Below are 22,376 nucleotides of genomic sequence, written 5' to 3'. Positions count from 1 at the left end.
TTTTGTCACCATAAAAAGGCATGTGTTTATTTCTTTAAATGTACAGACACCCTCTAGCGGTAGCGGTGAAGCTGCAGGGTATTGCGTCTCTTCCAGGCTGCCCGGCGGGAACCACCCATGGTCAGGTGGAACTTGTGGCCCTTGCCCAGGCCACGGCTCTTCTTGCCCGCAGACGTCAGGCCACGCATCTCCCTGTGCTTGTGCACGGGCCTGGTGATCCATTGGGTGTCGGGGTTGCGTCTGATAGCCTTGTGGAAGGTGTCAATCAGGATCACCTCGAAGAACTTGTAGGTGGAGTCCTCTCCTACCCAGTAGGAGGCCAGCACCCTCAGGCCTCCACAGTGACGGCCAGCACGCTCCTGTTGGGGAGACCGAATACCAAGTAGGTCAGACAAGTCACATCCAGAAACTTGTATGAATGTAAATTACTGATTTGCAATGTTCTGGGGTCTGGTCTAGTGACAGCACTGCCAACCCCATACTATGCATGGCCCACTGCGGCAGGGGTATTACCCAGTTACGCCACATTCAAGTCCCTCTTTTACTCTACCCCACATCTGTTGAGCAATTCTAGCACGCGCGCATATATACATATATATACACACATACACACATATATATACGTATACATATATACATTTATATATATGCATATATGCATATACACAAATCCATATGTTGTACAGCTCCATGTGTATGTGTCAGGCAGTGGGATTTTATCATTTTAGATCTTCCCATACCTTTTTCAGTATATATATATATATATATATATATATATATATATATATATATATATATATATATATATATATATATACATATATACACACACACACATATATATACACACACACATATATATACACACACACACTAAAAAAGGTATGGGAAGATCTAAAATGATAAAATCCCACTGCCTGACACATACACATGGAGCTGTACAACATATGGATTTGTCTCAACATTGAAGTAATCATCAAGTCCAATGAAGAGAATACCATTCACTTAGTTTAATACAATACAGTTTTAAATACAACCAAGATACTTTTGGAAAGGACGCGTTATTTTCTGTAATGTGGTTTCAGACAAATTGGCTTATTTCAGACTGGTTTCACCATAGTCGATAAGATGGGGAAAAAATTGAGCATCATTAACCACATTGAGAGGACGCATTATTGATGAAAAGGGTTCGATTTAGAATGTGAGCCTTGTTTCAGAGGGAAGTGGGGCCAATATGAAATTACTTGTACCTATCCAACGCATTCATATCGGCACAAGGGCCTAGAAGCAGAGGCAAGGGCAGATTTGGAATTGAGCGTAGATTTGCCAAGTCAGGTCAGATCTGTGACATCCTTGTGCAGTTCTTTGTAACTTCTCCCTGAAGCATACTCATTCACTATCCCTCATGGACTTAAAATACTGACTGATGTAAGATTTTATTTTTATAAAAAATAAAAAAAACACTAGCCCAAGCTTACATCAATACCATGCTTTCAAGTCTTAAACAAAGTGAGCAAATGCAACATTTGGGGAGAAAGGAAAAGAATCACAATCAGATGCACCTGTTCAGAAACTTACCTCAGCAGTGGACTGGAGGCTGCGGGCAAACTTGATCTGGTTAACACCATGGTGGACGGGCTTGCCGTAGGTGGCACCCTTGGGCACGGGGCGCTTGCGGCCTCCACGGCGAACGCGGACACGGTAGATGACGTAGCCTGTCATAAGACAGCGACATGTCAAGGAATAAAAGACAAATGACACAACCACTTGGTCTACCTTTCATGTGAAGCAACACTTCTAAACATATAAGTGACTTGAATGTATTTGCGAAACCACAAACAGGCAATGGGAATACAATTACTGTCTAATCACGTTAACAGGGCTACAAATAACATATTACACCTTCAACGCATGTGACATGAGGGCTCCTGAGTGGTACAGCGGTCTTAGGCACTACATGTCATTACTGACCCTGGTTCGATTCCAGGCTCTCTCACAACCGGCCGTGATTGGGAGTCCCATAGGGCGGCACACAATTGGCCCAGACTCATCCGGGTTTGGCCTGCACTATAAATAAGAATTTGCTCTGAACTTGCCTAGTCTGTAGTGGGTTTGTCGTGATGCCTCTAGCAATGAGATGCCATGCCTTAGACCACTGCGCCACTCGGGAGCATGTAGGTAGGGGTAAAGTGACTATGCATAGATAATAAACCTCGAGTAGCAGCACTGTTAAGGGGAGGTCAACGTAAATTGTCCCGGTCACCCACCTTGTTTGCACTTGTACCCCAGTCTGCGGGCCTTGTCTGGTCTGGTGGGTCTAGGCGCACGGTGGAGACCGGAGAGCTGACGGTACTGCCAGCATCGGACGCGCAGGAGAAAGCGCATCACGTCGGACTGCTTCTTGCGCCATAGCTCTTGCATATATTTGTACGCTCCCATGTTGGATTAACTGTGAAAAAGGCAAATAGAAATACGTAATGATCACCATTAAATACTGGGATTTAACCGTTACTCTATTTGGAGGAAAAGTTAGGCACCGACAATTTGCTAATCTTCATTCAAAGCCATGATATACCAAATTGTCTAGCTAGCCAACACGTTTACTTTGTTTACAACGTAATGTAACCTTTAAATAATCAAGTCACGAATGACATCTTCGGGATACATTTAATTTAGTATGTATTAAATTGGAGTCTACATGCACGTGCTTTTGGGGCTAATTTCTGTTTCATTCTAGACCCCCTGGAAATCAGTCTTCGGGCAGTAGGAGGATCGCTGTAGGCCCCGATGCAAAGAGTCCTACACACTGGATAGGTAGCTAGTTAACCGGCTAGCACTCCATAGTAGATAACCACTAAAGCTAGAATATTTACTAGTAAAAACCCGTAACGCCACAAATGCACATAGTTTTATAAACACTGAACTTCAATGTCTATCAACTTTCTAACCTCGCTCTTAGGCAATGTATAGGAGACCAATAGAAGACCCGTGCATTACCTCGGATACACAATGCAATATTCATATTTTCAGAAATGAAAAAGCAGAAATTGAGGTAGTGTGTGATTACCTAAGCATTCCGTTAACTAACCCCAGAACTATACAACCTGATGGCCATGTTTTAATACAGATTTCTGATGGATTGTACATACTGAAAAATAATTAAATGCACTCTTACATGATGGCGTACCTGCCGGAAAGAAAGAAAAAACGTACCCAGTATGCTTTATCAAAACGTCAGTGACACAGTTCCGGTCAGATACGCCTGGGTATTGTAGTTTATTCCAATCATGTTAATATTTTTCATATACATTTCACCTAACTTAATTTAATAACCTGGATTTTGATGGTCTTGACATTTTAGAACACAACCACATTGAAATAAAAGTATTTAGTACTTACTTTTGTATATTGAGATTTGGTCCACTACACTTGTCAATTTTACCATTCTTATTGGTAGCTGGTAATATACATTTATATTTGTCATTTATTAATGCATATTAATAAATGTATGTGTTATTTATACAGTGCATTTTTCTCAAAATTCACCGCTCCCCTCGCCTCTGCACATGCGCAGAAAATCATTGGAACTTCCTTGTCAAAAGAGAATGGATGTTGTGATTTTAGCTAGCTAAATAACTTCAAAGTTGGTTAGCTACCCAGTTTACTCCAATAATAATTGCAATCGCTCCGTTTGGCCAACTCTTACTCCAAGGTACTTGTTTTATCGTATCAAGCCAGCTACGTAAACTTTGGATGCGATGTTGACGAAGATGCTTCAGCTACAGTAGTTCATTTTTCTACTTATTTTACATTATTTTTGTGCTATTGCAGGTTTTCGCGTATTCGAAATGGGGAAAGGCTGCAAAGTTGTGGTGTGTGGTTTGGCATCTGTAGGAAAAACAGCCATCCTTGAACAGCTGTTATATGGCAATCACGCAGTTGGTAAGTTGATGACTGAATTGGTTGTAATTTGAGAGATTAACACGGTATAAAATGTGCTTGTAGTGTTAAAAGGGAATTTGCAATGTAGCCTCGAATGTCCAGTTATTGGGAGCAAACAGCCTTCTTGCACTTCTTTCACTATACAACTTTTGCAGTTGAAATCTGTAACTATGTTTGTGTGGCGTGAATTGAAGACCATGGTCTGAGGTATGCCAGAGAATTGACCGTCCGACATGGTGTGGTTTACGCTCCACAGGGAGCCAAAGGAAACAAATTAATGCTATAGAATATAGATACTGTATTTCACCGAGAGTTGAGTGAGTACTGCCTACCTGCCAGACTGTTGAACACAACCATTGCATTCCATTGTCTCCTGTCTGTTGAAGGTACAGAGTCCACTGAGACCCAGGAGGATGTGTATGTGGCGTCGGTGGAGACAGACCGCGGTGTGAAGGAACAGTTACGTCTCTATGACACCAGGGGGCTCCACGACGGCCTGGACCTTCCCAAGCACTACTACTCGGTGGCAGACGGCTTTGTGCTGGTCTACAGCGTGGACAGCCTGGAGTCCTTCAAGAAGGTGGATGTCCTCAAGAAGGAGATAGACAAATCCAGAGACAAGAAAGAGGTACTGGGTTTGTGATTGATTGAAACTCTCCTTAAGCTTTGCAAAGTGTGTGTGGTTTTGTTAAAGTGAGCCAAGTTTCGTTGATTGTTTTGGCCATAGACAGCTAATCAATCAAATGTATTTATAATGCCCTATTTACATCATCAGTTGTCACAGTACTTTTATTCTAACCTGGCCTAGACCCCAAAGAGCAAGCAGAAGCACAGTGGCCATAACAATAAACAATCAACCAAGACACAAATCAGAACCTTATGCTATTGTTGTTTAGTTGGAGTGTCCCCTCTTCCTGCAGGTCATGGTGATTGTGCTAGGGAACAAGACGGACCTGCGTGAGCTTCGTCAGGTGGAGCACGAGGCAGCGCAGCAGTGGGCGCGGGGGGAGAAGGTCAAGCTCTGGGAGGTCAGCGTCACTGAGAGGAACTCTCTCATTGAACCCTTCACTATGCTCACCAGCCGCCTCACACAGCCTCAGAGCAAGTCTGCCTTCCCTCTTCCAGGACGCAAGAGCAAGGGCACGACGTCCAACGACATCTGAACTGTACTCAACCTTGAGCGTACCTAAGATCCAAGTACTTCGGGGGAGGGGGAGATGTCAGAGTAGGATCGATGAGTTAGCCAGCCAACTTACATTAATATTCTGACTTCATGTCAAGATAGATTGCCATGAAATATGTGCAAAGACATAGTAACTGACTCGACAACCAACAACCTATTAAATTCCCTTAAAATAAAGCTTTTTTATTTTTTAAATACAATTGAAGTCAGAAGTTTACATACACCTTAGCCAAATACATTTAAACTCAGATTTTTACAATTCCTGACATTTAATCCTAGTAAAAATTCTCTGTTTTAGGTTAGTTAGGATCACCACTTTATTTCAAGAATGTGAAATGTCAGAATAATAGTAGAGAATGATTTATTTCAGCTTTTATTTCTTTCATCACATTCCCAGTGGGTCAGAAGTTTACATGCACTCAATTAGTATTTGGTAGCATTGCCTTTAAATTGTTTAACTTGGGTCAAACGTTTCGGGTAGCATTCCACAATAAGTTGGGTAACTTTTGTCCCATTCCTCCTGACAGAGCTGGTGTAACTGAGTCAGGTTTGTAGGCCTCCTTGCTCACACACTCTTTTTCAGTTCTGCCCACAAATGTTCTATGGGATTGAGGTCAGGGCTTTGTGATGGCCACTCCAATGCCATTTTGCGACAACTTTGGAAGTATGCTTGGGGTCATTGTCCATTTGGAAGACGCATTTGCGACCAAGCTTGAACTTCCTGACTGATGTCTTGAGATGTTGCTACAATATATCCACAGAATTTTCCTCCCTCATGGTGCCATCTATTTTGTGAAGTGCGCCAGTCCCTCCTGCAGCAAAGCATGATGCTGCCACCCCCATGATTCATGGTTGGGATGGTGTTCTTCGGCTTGCAAGCCTTCCCCTTTTTCCTCCAAACATAACGATGGTCATTATGGCCAAATGGTATTTTTTGACAAAAAGTACGATCTTTGTCCCCATGTGCAATTGCAAACCGTAGTCTGGCTTTTTTATGGCAGTTTTGGAGCAGTGGCTTCTTCCTTACTGAGTGGCCTTTCAGGTTATGTCGATAAAGGACTCGTTTTACTGTGGATATAGATACTTTTGTACCCGTTTCCTCCAGCATCTTCCCAAGGTCCTTTGCTGTTGTTCTGGGATTGATTTGCACTTTTCACACCAAAGTATGTTAATCTCTAGGAGACAGAACGAGTCTCCTTCCTGAGTGGTATGACAGCTGCGTCGTCCCATGGTGTTTATACTTGCGTACTATTGTTTGTACAGATGAACGTGGTACCTTCAGGCGTTTGGAAATTGCTCCCAAGGATGAACCAGACATGTGGTCTAAAGAAAAATTCTGAGGTCTTGGCTGATTTCTATTTGATTTTCCCATGTTGTCAAGCAAAGAGGCACTGAGTTTAAAGGTAGGCCTTGAAATACATCCACAGGTACACCTTCAATTGACTCACATTTTGTCAATTAGCCTATCAGATGCTTCTAAAGCCATTACATTTTCTGGAATTTTCCAAGCTGTTTAAAGACACAGCCAACTTAGTGTATGTAAACTTCTGACCCACTGGAATTGTGATACAGTGAAATAATCTGTCTAAACAATTGTTGGAAAAATTACTTGTCATGCACAAAGTAGATGTCCTAACAACTTGCCAAAACTATAGTTTGTTAACATGATATTTGTTGAGTGGTTAAAAAACAAGTTAATGACTCCAACCTAAGTGTATGTAAACTTCTGACGTCAACGGTATACTTGCAAATCAAGAGATGTATCTTAATGTTTTTCAAAGTAAGCTGGATAAATTAGTGAACCTGCTTTGTGATATCATACACCCTTATGGTTTCTGTGTGCTCCATCCTATGGGAGGGTTATAGTAGCTGCTTTACAGCAAGGTCTAGGCCCAAATAATGTGCCTTGGGAGTGAGGCATATTACTACCTAGTGTGTATGGCCTACCAGTTTACTACCTAGTTTACTACCTACTACCTAGCAAAATAACAAAGGTACTACCTTGATCAGGTCTGATGATCAAATGTCTGTTTAATCAGTTGCACCCTAAATGGTTGGTTGTGTATTTGTTAAATACTTTATTCTTTGTACATGTTTGAGAATTTTTTTACTGACCTAATTTATTTGTCACTTTACTAAACTTAAATTCCTAGTGGGTAGGAATGGGATAAAATGTAGGACACAATTGTATGAAATGTCTGAATTGTTGTGAAGAGAATGTGGCTTCTGTAGTGCATCCAAATATATCCTTTCTCCTGAAGTGTACACTCGTTCACTACTACAAATCTAAAAGCATTGGATTGGTGGAGGCATGGGGCAGGAGTTTCCACTGTTTATACCAGTAATTTCCTTTCAATTCAGGGAATTGAAGTGAACCTATGTTCCAATTCTCTTTCCTCCCAAAGTGTACATGTCTTGTATGAGACCTATCCAAATAACATTTTTGTGCTGCTACTTATTTTTTATTGTTGTCCATTGTTTTCTGACATATATGCATGTATTTCAATTTAACAATAAAATGGAGGGGCTGTTATTTAAAGAAATCAGCAAGACATGAAGCACAACTTTCCCACCTAGACATTGTGCTGTATAGGCTACAATATGTTTCAGCAATATGTTATAGATTCAGATAGACATGCAAGAGGGCTTACACCAATGGTAACTAATATCTGAAAAATTCACACTGAAATGAGATTTGGAATTCTACCAGGAAACCATGCTGTGTGTGACAGGTTTATATAAACAGACCAAACATGTAGAATTCATTTCCTTTCGAAGCACAATTAGCTAAAAATTAAATAATTTTAAAGAACTTCAAGGAAACACATTGAAAAGCATTATTGCCAAAATAGATGCTAATATACGGGTCGGAGAACATAAATACCATAAACAAAATATCAGGAGATGAAGACTTAAATTCCAAGATAAATATCCTCCCCTATTCTCTACCCTTCCTTTTCCCCCCACTCCATCCCAGAAGGAGCTCTGACACCCCCTAACCTCCCCCTCTCATGTTGCCCAGGGTCATAGTTGTTAGGGCATGCAACAGAAAACGTTTTGCTATGGGAAACAAATTAACTTTTGTTATTGGACAAGTCCATGTAGTGCCTAATGAATACGACCCAGTCCTGTGTATCTATGTGGCGTATCTCTTGGTCCACTGTTTGGCTATCCTGTCGTGCTCTGGTCTGTTGGTTGTGTATTGGGTGGCGATGCTTCCTACCAGAGGGTCAGCTGTAAGAGGTGGAGAACACGCAGAGTTATATATAGATAGGGCTTCAACGATAGCTTTGATCTGCCAGTACATATGCACACACGGAATTCCACATATGACAATGTTTGCACTTCAAAGCAGCCACTAATCAATGAATTTCAATGGAACCCGCATTATAGTAGTATATGGTGTCTTGGGTCGTACCAGGGTTGCAGTCAGTGAGCAGGGAGCAGATGGACAGCAGCACCTTGGAGATGGTGAGGGCGGGGCTCCAGTTGTCCTTCAGGATGTCCAGACAGATCACACCCTGACTGTTGATGTTACAGTGGTAGATCCTGGTACGGAACGTCACCTAGGAAACAAAGTAGATCTATATCAATAGATTTTTTATGTTCCAGTGGTAGATCCTGAAAGCAACACAGAAAGAATCTACTCAACAATGCAAACCGATGTTCAGTCTAATCATGGAAGCCAAATTTCCATTTAAGCCTTTTTGAGTCTGGCTTGGTTAAATTGACCATTAACTGTTTGAAATTTGCAGAGAACTAGAGACCCTGAATTTCAATTAAATCAAAGTGCCATAGCTCCCTCCAGTGGTCAAAATGGCAATAACAAGTTCCCTTCTCTAGTGAGAAAGTGGTATCCTACATAGCTGTGTTAATATTGAGGAATGTTCTAATAATTGTTTGAGTCAGCTTGTTTTGACTAGAGTGTTTACCTTGGGTGGTTTGAAGGGGTAGTCTGGTGTAAAGGCGATATCTAGGAAGAAGACCCCTCCCTCGTACACAGAGCCTGGTGGCCCCAGGATGGTGGATCTCCACTCATAGATGTTGTCTCCTTTTGGACCAGCACTGCAAACAGAGGTACATTACACTGTTTCATGGAGTGGTGGTCGGTGCCTTTTTTCATGAGTATGGCCTTATTACAGCATATTGATGACTGTCATTCATATTCCATTCACCCAGTTCAATGTAACAGTGATAGGTTTAGGCTACTACATGACACTAATTTTCCCTGTACCCATCATGAGGTTGCTTCAACCTAGCTTATGAATGAACGTTTATAACGTAGGTGCACACAGGTCGAGAGAAAGATTTGAGGTGACAGACGGTGACACATTCAATACTGCCTTGCACACTCTTGCTTGCATCTAGCTGATATAGGGTGTAATCATTAGTCCAAAAGTTGCAAACAATAGTTTCTATTGGATAAATTCAGGTATGTTTATCCCCGTTTTGTTCCATTTAAGAAACATTAACAGAATCGGCGGAATGAATAGACCCCTTATCACCCTTAAAACACAGTTGACTTTCATAGCAGCCACAATGTATTCCTTCTCGAATTGTGTGCTCTCCTCTCACCTTCGCTTGTGGACTTCAATGCACAACAGCAGCTGTGTGTGACGAGGAGAAAAAACCTTTCCAAGCCAAACTATATCATAACCGCTACACACAGCCTACATCATTGTCACCATATTTTGTTTATTTATTTAACTAGGAAAGTCAGTTAAGAACAAATTCTTATTTACTATGACGCCTACATCGGCCAAACCCGGACAATGCTGGGCCATTTGGGAGTCCCATAGGGCGGCACACAATCACGGCCGGTTGTGATGCAGCCTGAATTAGTTAAAGTAACGTCATTGTCAACATAGCTTACTAACGCATTAGTAAACCCACTACAATCATGCTGTAATGTTACAGTGTACAGTCGGTAAGCAGTTTAGCACTTACACCAGCGGGCCCTGGTAGCAAAGAAAATGTGTAAAACCAAAAGCTTACCTTGACTTGGAAGATTTCCAGTGTTGTGTTGGATAATCATAGCCAGCTAGATAACCTCTGTTTGAGCAAGGTGTTCGAGTAAGCCAAACTAGCTGGCTGCGCTTGTTAAGTGAAACTAAAAGACAAAATCTCTCTCCCACTTGCTTCTCCTTCATTTTGGAAGAAAATAACATTTGTTCAAATCTGCTCAACTATTGTCTCTCCCCTTGAGTCAACTACTCACCACATTTTATGCACTGCAGTGCTATCAGGCTGTAGCTTATGCTTTTAGTACTACATTTCTTTCTGATCCTTTGATTGGGTGGACAACATGTCAGCTCATGCTGCAAGGCAAGAGCTCTGATAGGTTGGAGGACATCCTATAGAAGTTGTCATAATTACTGTTTAAGTCTATGGAAGGGGGTGAGAACCATGAGCTTCCTAGGTTTTGTATTGAAGTCAATGTACCCAGAGGAGGACGGAAGCCAGCTGTCTTCCAGCAACACCATGGTGCTACCCTACAGAGTGCTGTTGAGGCTACTGTAGACCTTCATTGCATAATAGTGTTTTAATCAATTATTTGGTGTCGTGATTATATTTAGTACAGGTTTATCTAAAAAGGATAACTTAACATTTTAACATGATTATTTTTATTACAATTCACTGAGGAGGATGGTTCTCCTCAGCTGTCTTCTTCTTTATGTGTACTGACTGTCATCACATCTCTAACCCATTAGCAGCTGCTAAACACAGTGTAATGCACACTAGGCTGTTATTACAGAAAAGATAGCATAATGACACCACTTCAACAGAGCGGCTGAATGACTGAAGAAACACTACCCATTCCTGATAATGGCAATCGCACAGAGATACAGTACATTACGTATAATACTATCTATTCTATTTATGTGGGAAATCAGCCTGTGAGTGAACATTCCTTTCAGTAATGTAAAGGGAATATTGCATGAATATAGAATGAATATTAGGAGTGATCTATCCGAGGTGGTCTTTCCATTTCAAGTACCTAGCATCCCAGGAGTAATGGGAACGCATCGAGGTTTTCTTCATTCATGAAACACTATGGATGGTATGTTTAATGTAGGGAAGACAACATGGCATTCATTTGATCGTTTACAGTGGGTTTACTTCCTCCCTTTGCTCGTTTCCCAGAGGGGTTCCCTCCCTGGCTGGATATAAACCACATCTCGAATGTCTGTTCTGTTCCCACAAAGCCTTCAGGAGACGTATAGAGCAAAACCACCCGGGGATATGAATCAGAATGAATCATAAACTGAAGAGGTGTTAAAGAGGGGGAACCCATCTGCCAGAAACTGTTTGGAAACTGAATGAAACAGGAAGGTATTTATTACCTGGATAAGAAACACATTTCACTTTCATAAAAGTTGCGATAGAAAAAAAAAAGGCAATAGAAGCTGTTAAGGAGCCTTTTGGACCTAGACTCCGGTACCGCTTGACGTGCGGTAGCAAAGGCTGGAGACTGACAATTTTTTGGGCCTTCCTCTGACACACCTAGTATATAGGAATATAAGAATGTGAAATGTCCAAATAATAGTAGAGAGAATGATTTATTTCAGCTTTTATTTCTTTCATCACATTCCCAGTGGGTCAGAAGTTTACATGCACTCAATTAGTATTTGGTAGCATTGCCTTTAAATTGTTTAACTTGGGTCAAACGTTTTGGGTAGCCTTCCACAAGCTTCCCACAATAAATTGGTTGAATTTTGTCCCATTCCTCCTGACAGAGCTGGTGTAACTGAGTCAGGTTTGTAGGCCTCCTAGCTCGCACACTCTTTTTCAGATCTGCCTACGCATTTTCTATAGGATTGCGGTCAGGGCTTTGTGATGGCCACTCCAATACCTTGACTTTGTTGTCCTTAAGCCATTTTGCCACAACTTTGAAAGTATGCTTGGGGTCATTGTCCATTTGGAAGACGCATTTGAGACCAAGCTTGAACTTCCTGACTGATGTCTTGAGATGCTGCTTCAATATATCCACATAATTTTCCTACCTCATGATGCCATCTATTTTGTGAAGTGCACCAGTCCCTCCTGCAGCAAAGCACCACCACAACATGATGCTGCCGCCCCTGTGCTTCACGGTTGGGATGGTGTTCTTCGGCTTGCAAGCCTTCACATTTTTCCAAACATAACGATGATCATTATGGTCAAACAGTTCTATTTTTGTTTCATCCGACCAGAGGACATTTCTCCAAAAAGTACAATCTCTGTCACCATCTGCAGTTGCAAACCGTAGTCTGGCTTTTTTATGGTGGTTTTGGAGCAGTGGCTTCTTCCTTGCTGATGTTGATATTTGACTCGTTTTACTGTGGATATAGATATTTTTGTACCTGTTTCCTCCAGCATCTTCACAAGGTCCTTTGCTGTTGTTCTGGGTTTGATTTGAACTTTTCACACCAAAGTACATTAATCTCTAGGAGACAGAACACGTCTCCTTCCTGAGCAGTATGACAGCTGCGTGGTCGCATGGTGTTTATACTTGTGTGCTATTGTTTGTATAGATGAACCTGGTACCTTCAGGTGTTTGGAAATTGCTCCCAAGGATGAACCAGACTTGTGGAGGTATGCAATTTTTTTTCTGAGGTCTTGGCTGATTTGTTTTGATTGTCAAGCAAAGAGGCACTGGGTTTGAAGGTATGCCTTGAAATACATCCACAGGTACACCTCCAATTGACTCAAATTATGTCAATTAGCCTATCAGAAGCTTCTAAAGCCATGACATCATTTTCTGGAATTTTCTAAGCTGTTTAAAGGCACAGCCAACTTAATGTATGTAAACTTCTGACCCACTGGAATTATGATACAGTGAATTATAAGTGAAATAATCTGTCTGTAAACAATTGTTGGAAAAATGACTTGTGTCATGTACAAAGTAGATGTCCTAACCGACTTGCCACAACTATAGTTTGTTAACAAGAAATTTGTGGAGTGGTTGAAAAACGAGTTTTAATGACTCCAACCTAAGTGTATATGTTAAACTTCCAACTTCAACTATACACACAAAAAATGGAATTCTTTATTTCAACGTTCTTATAAATATAGCTAGCAACAGAATAAACACATTTTGAATGACATACCTACAGTGGAAAAGAGGAGTGTTATTTTTAATTATGTCAACTTTATTTCTCAACTCCTAATATTGTCTGACATAGGCTTTGAAAAAGCATCCGCTTACCAGTCGGCTGGTAATCTTTCTTTCTTGGCTCTATTTAATCCGTATTGTGGAAGTTCAGCATTACTGTGGGGGCAATGTTCAGGCATCAGTGGAGACTGCATTCATGCATATGTCGGCTCAATCGGAAAATTACCTTCACATTTCTATCGTGCAATCTATAACGCTTCAGCAATACAGCCTGAATAGAGCCCTTACTTTTTGCCAACACATAGCTAACCTTGGTTTAAACTCCAAACACATTTTTGTTAATAGCAGCTATCTTTACCTAATAGGATGAGTTCACACTTCTGCAACAAAAATAACAATCTACCAAATATATTCATTTTAGAATGTTGATACTTCCTCCTTGCCATTCAGCTGATAAGACATTATAAATATATATACACATTTCTTTGCTAACATGATGGGGGTCCCTGGGTCACCGATTTGCTTGGCCGGGGGCTCCTGGGTAGCCGGTTTGCCTGGGAGCGAGTCCCTGTGCAAGAAAACGTTGAAGACCCCTGTTCTATGGCATTTCAGACTGCTATTATAGGGGACCTTTTTACTCTATCATGTGTCTGTTTATGATTGTGTTTTGCTTTTCATGTATTGGTTTTGTATGATAACGTGTATAATGGTAGTGCAGTTTATGTGTATATTGATGTGTATTGTTGTGCTAAACAGGGCTCACCTGGAAAAACAAACCTTGGTCTCAGTATTGACTCCCTGTCAAAATAAACAAATCACTGAAAATACAAGAGGCAACAGTTTCCCAACGAACCATGAACACAGCAAGGAAAACAGCCTCCATTATTCCAATAATGGGTCCAACTCCAATGATCATGACTACCGAACAAACACAGCTCCTTTCAGATATAACAGCTCAGAGATACAATAGGTTAGCAGTGCTACTTTGGGTTTATAAGAGCTAGCTAACAACGCAGCGTGGGCTAGACACTTCCACCCCAGGGAAAGGCCTTTTTATAGATATGAAAAGCTTTAGAGACTTTAGCAGCAGTCACACACACCCCATCACAGTCACACAACAGCTTCAGCACTAACAGTAACATTGTAATGTGTAAAAGAGTTGAAGTCCCCGCCCACTCGCAGAAATCTAATTAGCATACCAAAAAAAAATCCCCATACAAATCTGTCACTAAGCCAGAGATGTGTTTTTGCATTGGATGCATTTCAATCCACCGATGTCGCACTTCTGCGGTGAAAAGTGAGAGCTAGAGCGGTGTTTGTCAGAAAATCGGTCTTCTCACAAAATTGTCTGCAGCGTCCGATCAGTTTGACCTACAAAAAAAAATGTATAGAAGTATATATGGAGACTGTTCAGTGCCAAAAATAAAGGGTTAAATACTTGTAAAAAAAATCCAATTTAAATACTGTTTCCTGATCTTTCTTTCTTGGGCTCCAGAGTGGCACAGTGTTCTAAGACTCTGCATCTCAGTTCAAGAGGCATCACTACAGTCCCTGGTTTGAATCCAGGCTGTATCACATCCGGCCTTGATTGGGAGTCCCATAGGGCGGCGCACAATTGGCACAGCGTCGTCTGGGTTTGGCCGAGGTCGGCCGTCATTGTAAATAAGAATTGACTTGTCTAGTTAAATATTAAAAAATGTCCCATGTCTCTCAGATATAAAGACAGACAGACACTTCAGAACAAACTTCATTTCGATTTTGTTTTGGCACTATCCACATAGTGAATATGTTATCCAAAGCATTTGTATAGGTTAATAGCAGTAAGGGGTTTTAACATTCTAAATCAAATAGTTAAAATGGCCCTTGATATGACCTTAAAACAATTCCATAAAGCTTAGTAGAGTCCCCTCCCGACTTAGAATGTTATGGGTTAAGAGAAGGAGAAAAAAAATCCTTGGCTCTCAATCTAAAAAATAAGCTCAGAGTAGACTAGAGGGAGTAAACAAAGAATCACCTGCACCTCAGATGGATTACAATAACTACTGGCACACTTCCTGAAGTGAACATATCTTTGCACACACAGGCACACAAAAAGGATCTGAATACTTATGTAAATCCTTTTATTATTTTTTATACATTTCTGAAAACCTGTTTTCGCTTTGTCATTATGGGGTATTGTGTGTAGATTGCTGTGACGTAAATAAATGTGGAAAAATGGAAGGGGTCTGAATAGTTTGAATGCACTGTACACACACACACTACAAGCCTTCAACATTCAATTACTGTCATGAACCTTAACGCTGAGAATGTCAGGAATCCAGCGAGACGCTACCGCAAGGCCAGACACCCAGGGGCTACATCCTGAAGGGAGGGAGAATGAGTGTTTGTCAAAGTAAGGAAAATGAGTGCTAGGAAAAAAAAAAAGTGCAAGGGAGCAATAGCCAAAGAGCAATCTAAGGAAAACGAATGGAAGTGAGCGAGAGAGATGGGGAAGTGAGAGAGTGTGTGATGTTTGCACTATGACGACAAAACCATTTAAAAATAAAACGAGGCTGGGGTGTGTGTGGCATGCCATGTCAAGTATAATTAGATTTTGATGAATGGCATCTGAGGAACGTAGTGTCCATAAGAAAACATGACATGCTTGCTATGGCAGAAAACATCCAGTTCAGGGAAATGGACTTACTGACAGGTTCATTAAAACCCCTAATTACCTCATGCAAAGAGCGTACATTGCATTTAAAGATAGTGTGAAAAGGGCATTTGTGGCCTTGGACCCATCTGCATTGTAGGTTTACTGGGTCGACTGATCTTTTTACATTATCATTTGCTTCATGGCTCCAGCAACTATGGTGATACATAACCAGGCCAGTGCAGTACGGCTTGGCCAGTCTCAATTGTGCGAAAAAGGGAAGTGTCCATCCATCAGAAACACCCCACAGACAGATTCATCAATGAGTAATCCAGCACACATCTGCAAGGCATCGGCCTAGCCTCCTAATTATTCATACCCAAATGAACAGACTGTTCAATGAAGCATACTAAATAGAGATGTACGAAAATGAATTCCCCTTTTCAGCTACTTAGCAAAAGGGAGCATAGAGAACACTAGTGTGTGTTTACATACACAGTGAGAGGATTATATAGAAGTGCAACACTGCAGGCTCCCTCAGTGGCAGGGGACAAAGACTCATCATTAACAGATCTGACAACTGGGTTTGAACCCAGGTCTCCTACACCAAGCCATAAGACTGTGCTAGTCTGCTGAGCTAAAGCCTAGGCATTAGTTCGGGGAGCTAAGTCTGGTCACAGCAGACTGTCTCTGGTTGGAACATAGCGCATAGAGTCAGCCCCCCCCCCCAAAGCACGTACCTCCCACCTTCCCAAGCACCTGGGCCACACGTGGTGATGTGGTTCTAAACCCCCATAATCCCTCTGGATTAACCAGGACTCCTTCCTCTTCCCCAATACCACAGCAGCACCATAGCAGGCCACAAAAAAAAACACCTATGGATTGAATGACTAAATAGGATTCCTTTGTTCATGGTCCTCTTCAGTTGCAGAGTGTAAAGCTCAAATAAATTATGTCGATTGAGCCAGCCTCTGCCAAATCCATAGCAGTCATATGCCAGGGTCATCGGCTAGCTAATGGTCTGTTTTGGAACTGGTGTGTGTCTGTCAGTTGTGGTCTGGAGAGCTGCTCCAACATGCAATCAGGTCACTTCTCAAGGTCTAGACAGGAGCGTCATGAGCCACAATTCCATAAAGTGAGTGTAGACTGACTGCATCACAGCAGCTTGTTGTCAGCAGCAGAGAGTAAATTCTGACCTCATTGAACAAGATATACACTACCTTCAGAAAGTACTCACACCCCTTGACTTTTTCCACTTTGTTGTTACTGCCGGAATTTTAAATGTATTCAATTGAGATTGTAACTAATCTACACATAACACAAAAACGGAAGTGTTTATAGAATGTTTTTTTTATTAATCAAAAATGTAAAGCTGAAATGTCTTGAGTCAATAATTATTCAACTCCTTGGTTATGGCAAGCATAAATAAGTTCAGGAGTAAAAATGTGCTTAACAAATCATATAATAATAGGCATGGACTCATTACGTGTTCAGTAATAAGTGGTTAACATGATTTTAAATAACTACCCCATCTCTGTACCCCACACAAACAATTATCTGTAGGGTCCCTCAATTGAGTAGTGAATTTCAAGCACAGATTTAACCACAAAGACCAGGGAGGTTTTTAAATGCCTCGCAAAGGGCAGCTATTGGTAGGTGTAAAATTTTTAAAAAGCAGACATTGAATATCTCTTTGAGCATGGTGAAGTTATTAAATTACACTTTGGATGGTGTATCAATGCACCCAGTCACCACTAATATACAGGTGTCCTTACCTCAGTTGCTAAGGAGGAAGGAAACTGGTCAGGGATTTCACCATGAGGCCAATGGTGATTTTAAAATGGTTAAAGAGTTTAATGGCTGTGATGAGAACTGAATGGATCCAACACTTTTAACTTACTCCACAATACTAACCTAAATGACCGAGGTGAAAAGGAGGAAGCCTGTATAGAGTAAAAGTACTCTAAAACATGCATCCTGTGTGCATTAAGGCACTAAAGTAATACTGCAAAAAGTGTGGAAAACACACTTTCTGTCCTGAATACAAAGCATTATGTTTGGGGCAAATCCAACACATCACAAAGTACCACTTGTCAAGCATGGTGGTGGCTGCATGATGTTATGGGTATACTTGTCATTGGGATCATCCTGTCTGGGTTGGCGCCCCCCCCCCCTTAAGTTGTGCCGTGGCGGAGGTCTTTGTGGGCTATACTCAGCCTTGTCTCAGGATGGTAAGTTGGTGGTTGAAGATATCCCTCTAGTGGTGTGGGGGCTGTGCTTTGGCAAAGTGGGTGGGGTTATATCCTTCCTGTTTGGCCCTGTCCGGGGGTGTCCTCGGAGTGGGCCACAGTGTCTCCTGACCCCTCCTGTCTCAGCCTCCAGTATTTATGCTGCAGTAGTTTGTGTCGGGGGGCTAGGGTCAGTTTGTTATATCTGGAGTACTTCTCCTGTCCTATTCGGTGTCCTGTGTGAATCTAAGTGTGCGTTCTCTAATTCTCTCCTTCTCTCTTTCTCTCTCTCGGAGGACCTGAGCCCTAGGACCATGCCCCAGGACTACCTGACATGATGACTCCTTGCTGTCCCCAGTCCACCTGGCTGTGCTGCTGCTCCAGTTTCAACTGTTCTGCCTTATTATTATTCGACCATGCTGATCATTTATGAACATTTGAACATCTTGGCCATGTTCTGTTATAATCTCCACCCGGCACAGCCAGAAGAGGACTGGCCATCCCACATATGCTCTCTCTAATTCTCTCTTTCTTTCTCTCTCTCGGAGGACCTGAGCCCTAGGACCATGCCCCAGGAATACCTGACATGATGACTCCTTGCTGTCCCCAGTCCACCTGACTGTGCTGCTGCTCCAGTTTCAACTATTCTGCCTTATTATTATTATTCGACCATGCTGGTCATTTATGAACATTTGAACATCTTGACCATGTTTTGTTATAATCTCCACCCGGCACAGCCAGAAGAGGACTGGCCACCCCACATAGCCTGGTTCCTCTCTAGGTTTCTTCCTAGGTTTTGGCCTTTCTAGGGAGTTTTTCCTAGCCACCGTGCTTCTTCACCTGCATTGCTTGCTGTTTGGGGTTTTAGGCTGGGTTTCTGTACAGCACTTTGAGATATCAGCTGATGTACGAAGGGCTATATAAAATCAATTTGATTGATTGATTGATTGATTGGGAAAGGACTAGAGAGTTTTTTTTAGTATAAAAACATTGGAATAAGCACAGGCAACATCCTAGAGGAAAACCTGGTTCAGTCTGCTTTCCAACAGACACTGGGAGACAAATTCACCTTTCAGCAGGACAATAACCTAAAACACAAGGCCAAATATACACTGGAATTGCTTACCAAGACAGCATTGAATGTTCCCGAGTGGCCTAGTTACAGTTGACTTAAAATTGTCTTGAAAATCTATGCGAAGACTTGATCAACAACCAATTTGACTGAGCTTGAAGAATAACGTGCAATATTGTACAATCCAGGTATGCAAAGCTCTTAGAGACTTAGCCAAAAAGACACAGCTGTAATCGCAGCCAAAGGTATTGACTCTGGGGTATAAATACTTACAGTACTAGTCAAAAGTTGACACACTTACTCATTCCAGGGGTTCTATATTTTTACAATTTTCTACATTGTAGAATAGTGAAGCCATCAAAACTACAAAATAACACATATGGAATCATGTAGTAACCAAAAAAAAAAGTGTTAAACAAATCAAAAATATATTATACAGATATTAACTCCCTCTGTGGCCTTCAAGGTTCATTAACACATGACAAGGAGCTGCTTTAATATCTTCTGTCTCCTTAGATTGAGTGTGTGTGTTGTATTGCTACAGGCCCAACTAAGCACATCTCTTCTTTACCACTTAACTGGCCTTCCAGGACACGTGTCAGAATTGTGTGTATCATGTCACACACACACACACACAAGCCTACCTGCAGTTCGGTGGTGGATCCAAAGTAATGTCAGCCAACTCCTTCTGAATTCTGAAATAAAGCACAAATTAAAATGATATCATTACTCACATGGTCTTGATTCTTACAGCAGATAACTAAAATGGAACAAGCATAGCCACATGAAGTATTTTGGGTGGGGGCTATGAGAACAAGATACATTGTCATGGCAGACAACAAATGTCCAGAGGGCTAATTTTACCAAAGGATTGAGACAGATCGTAAAACAGGTTGAGGACAAACATATACAAACTCCATTGTGCATTTTTTTTTTAAAGCATTCCTCTTACCACAATTTAATAACAGACTTCAAGTTAATATGCAAATTAGTTAGCCTATGATTCAATGGATGACAATTTTTAAAACGTTTGACAACCGTGAACTGAAGATGGTTGAGAACATATTAAAACGGTCGAAAAATGTTTATATACGCAACCAATTCAGAAAGTTGTCCACTACAAATCAAACACAGTGACACGCGCCAGGAAATTATAAGACGATACATTATATCAAGAGTGGCTGCGCGTGAGCTACTATATTACAAAATATCAACTCAATGAAACATTGTATGTATTTGACAGCAACAATGAGCCTAGTCCTTACCTTTTGGCGCTGGTGGAGAGGAGTTTGGAGGTCTTGCTCATGATGGCTTTGCTTTCTGCTCGTTTCATAGGCGCGTTTATTTTTAACTGCTGATAAATTGAGGAAGAAGAACTAACGCTGGCACGCGAATCCTCATCCGACATAACGACCTGTACAGACAAATAAAAAGCAACATTCAGGCTACAGAAAAACAAACACCTAAGATCTATACCCCCCAGTTCAGCAGCACTGCCAATATTCGATGTATGCTATCAATAACCAGCGGCAACAATGCGACCTTTAGCGTAACTGGCTCCAAGCAACGATGGGTTCAGAGGTTTACATACTCAATTCAATATGAACTTATCCTGCTTATAGTAAAATAATTATCCCCAGTCTTTCATAAGGCTCTAAGAGATTAACCTAGTGACCTTATGCTAATGTTTGCACTGAAGCGTTATTTTAGCTGGGTTGTGCTACAACAAAGGAGCACACAGCTCTTATTCATTACAGCCAAATAAGAACGATGAGGGGGGTTGCCTATTGCCTTATTCCCTCAATTGATTAAATAGCCCATTGTAGCCTAAAATGGATTGGACAATGTCGCATTCGTTTGGGGAACTTTTCTCATTCCCACTGAGTGAGTACTCATTGACTTGAAACTTTCACTTTGAAATCAGATGCCCATAAGAGAATTTGCCGAATATTTATGCTAAACTAGTTGAATCTGTAGACCGAAGCCAATGTGTTTTACAATTCGACCGAATATTGGCATCTTTATCCCTCGACAGGCAGCAAAAGCTGATCTCAGTCCAGTCTTTAGGACAGACCATTTTCTTCAATTTCCCCCGACGGATAGATCCTATCCACCGACGAGATCCAAATGTCGACCCCCAGACGCGCCAAACAATACAATATGGATACATATTTCACGATATTTTAAAAGCATTCATTGTTAGATAGGCCCACCTTTCTTTGTGTCGGTGAATGCCTGGACGCGTGCCTCTTGCAGAGCGGAAGTGTGGGTACAGCAGCAGACGTAGCTACAGTTATCCAGGGCAATGGATTCCCTCTCGGTTGAGTACACCCGATGACAACGTCAAATTGAGAGCTAGCTGAGCACTGCTCTAACATTCAGAAAAGAGACAGTCAACAGACAGGTGTGCGCTGATTCTAACAGACTATTGTGGACATAAGCCTATATACACTGAACGAAAATATAAAAGCAACAATTTAAAATATTGAGTTACAGTTCATATAAGGAAAACAGTCAATTGAAATAAATATAATAGTCTCTAATCTATTGATTTCACATGACTGAGAATACAGATATGCATCTGTTGGTCACAGATACCTTAAAAAAAGGTAGGGGCATGGATCAGAAAAGCAGGCATTATCTGGTGTGACAACCATTTGCCTCATGCAGCACGACATCCCCTTCACATAGAGTTGATCAGGCTGTTAATTGTAGTCTGTGGAATATTGTCCCACTCCTCTTCAGTGGCTGTGCAAAGTTGCTGGATGTTGGCGGGAACTGTCATACACGTAGATCCAGAGCATCTCAAACATGCTCAATGGGTGACATGTCTGGTGAGTATGCAGCCTATGGAAGAACTGGGGCATTTTCAGCATCCAGGAATAGTGTACAGATCCTTGCGACATGGGGCTGTGCATTATCATGCTGAAACATGAGGTGATGGCGGCGGATGAAGGGCACGTCAATGGGCCTCAGGATCTCGTCACGGAATCTCTGTGCATTCACATTGCCATCGATAAAATGCAATTGTGTTTTTGTCCATACCATAACCCCACCGCAACCATGAGGCACTCTGTTCACAACATTGACATCAGCAAACCGCTCACCCACACGACACCATACAAGCTATCTGCCGTATACCAGGTACAGTTGGAACTGTGATTCCCCCGTGAAACACACTTTTCCAGCATGCCAGTGGTCATCGAAGGTGAGCGTTTGCCCTC

General features: G+C 41.6%; 3 protein-coding genes and 1 pseudogene across 5 annotated transcripts; 1 reads left to right on the top strand and 3 right to left on the bottom strand.

Annotated features, from left to right (window-relative positions):
- On the bottom strand, window positions 1-3,198 carry rl15 (60S ribosomal protein L15). Of its 2 annotated transcripts, none has more exons than XM_021570537.3 (4): window positions 3,068-3,198; window positions 2,268-2,449; window positions 1,579-1,715; window positions 1-359 (listed from the first exon to the last, which is right to left on the bottom strand). In XM_021570537.3, exons 2-4 carry the CDS (start codon window positions 2,437-2,439, stop codon window positions 54-56), a joined length of 615 nt encoding a protein of 204 aa, XP_021426212.1. In that variant the 5' UTR covers window positions 2,440-2,449; window positions 3,068-3,198; the 3' UTR covers window positions 1-53.
- On the bottom strand, window positions 1,073-1,161 carry LOC118941243 (small nucleolar SNORD12/SNORD106; annotated as a pseudogene).
- A 364-nt stretch (window positions 3,199-3,562) lies between the features above and the next one.
- Window positions 3,563-7,668, top strand: LOC110496424 (NF-kappa-B inhibitor-interacting Ras-like protein 1). Of its 2 annotated transcripts, none has more exons than XM_021572313.3 (4): window positions 3,563-3,712; window positions 3,832-3,942; window positions 4,329-4,570; window positions 4,863-7,668. In XM_021572313.3, exons 2-4 carry the CDS (start codon window positions 3,849-3,851, stop codon window positions 5,103-5,105), a joined length of 579 nt encoding a protein of 192 aa, XP_021427988.1. In that variant the 5' UTR covers window positions 3,563-3,712; window positions 3,832-3,848; the 3' UTR covers window positions 5,106-7,668. The 2 variants fall into 2 exon arrangements, with proteins under 2 accessions (XP_021427988.1, XP_036808890.1); XM_036952995.2 differs by having other exon boundaries at window positions 3,567-3,712; window positions 4,335-4,570.
- On the bottom strand, window positions 7,566-21,515 carry LOC118941180 (ubiquitin-conjugating enzyme E2 E1). The gene is made up of 6 exons (XM_036952993.2): window positions 21,366-21,515; window positions 20,418-20,566; window positions 19,797-19,847; window positions 9,058-9,190; window positions 8,544-8,691; window positions 7,566-8,359 (listed from the first exon to the last, which is right to left on the bottom strand). The coding sequence occupies exons 2-6, from the start codon at window positions 20,558-20,560 to the stop codon at window positions 8,262-8,264; spliced, it is 573 nt and encodes a 190-aa protein (XP_036808888.2). The 5' UTR covers window positions 20,561-20,566; window positions 21,366-21,515; the 3' UTR covers window positions 7,566-8,261.
- Between the last annotated feature and the right edge of the window lie 861 nt (window positions 21,516-22,376).

The sequence above is a fragment of the Oncorhynchus mykiss genome, chromosome 18 (genome assembly GCF_057628025.1).
Source record: "Oncorhynchus mykiss isolate SJ-2025 chromosome 18, ASM5762802v1, whole genome shotgun sequence".
Lineage (NCBI taxonomy): Eukaryota > Metazoa > Chordata > Actinopteri > Salmoniformes > Salmonidae > Oncorhynchus > Oncorhynchus mykiss.
The sequence above is the reverse complement of the archived record's forward strand: the minus strand, read 5'-3'. Positions and strand labels throughout refer to the sequence as shown.

Coding starts and splice junctions, on each gene's coding strand:
- rl15 (XM_021570537.3), bottom strand. CDS start 2,439: ATGGGAGCGTACAAATATATGCAAGAGCTATGGCGCAAGAAGCAGTCC. Junction 1,716..2,267: donor GGGGTACAAGTGCAAACAAG/GTGGGTGACCGG, acceptor GTCTTATGACAG/GCTACGTCATCTACCGTGTC. Junction 360..1,578: donor GCCTCCAGTCCACTGCTGAG/GTAAGTTTCTGA, acceptor TCTCCCCAACAG/GAGCGTGCTGGCCGTCACTG.
- LOC110496424 (XM_021572313.3), top strand. CDS start 3,849: ATGGGGAAAGGCTGCAAAGTTGTGGTGTGTGGTTTGGCATCTGTAGGA. Junction 3,943..4,328: donor ATATGGCAATCACGCAGTTG/GTAAGTTGATGA, acceptor TGTCTGTTGAAG/GTACAGAGTCCACTGAGACC. Junction 4,571..4,862: donor AATCCAGAGACAAGAAAGAG/GTACTGGGTTTG, acceptor CTCTTCCTGCAG/GTCATGGTGATTGTGCTAGG.
- LOC118941180 (XM_036952993.2), bottom strand. CDS start 20,560: ATGTCGGATGAGGATTCGCGTGCCAGCGTTAGTTCTTCTTCCTCAATT. Junction 19,848..20,417: donor CTCTCCACCAGCGCCAAAAG/GTAAGGACTAGG, acceptor GCTTTATTTCAG/AATTCAGAAGGAGTTGGCTG. Junction 8,360..8,543: donor GCTCACTGACTGCAACCCTG/GTACGACCCAAG, acceptor CACCTCTTACAG/CTGACCCTCTGGTAGGAAGC.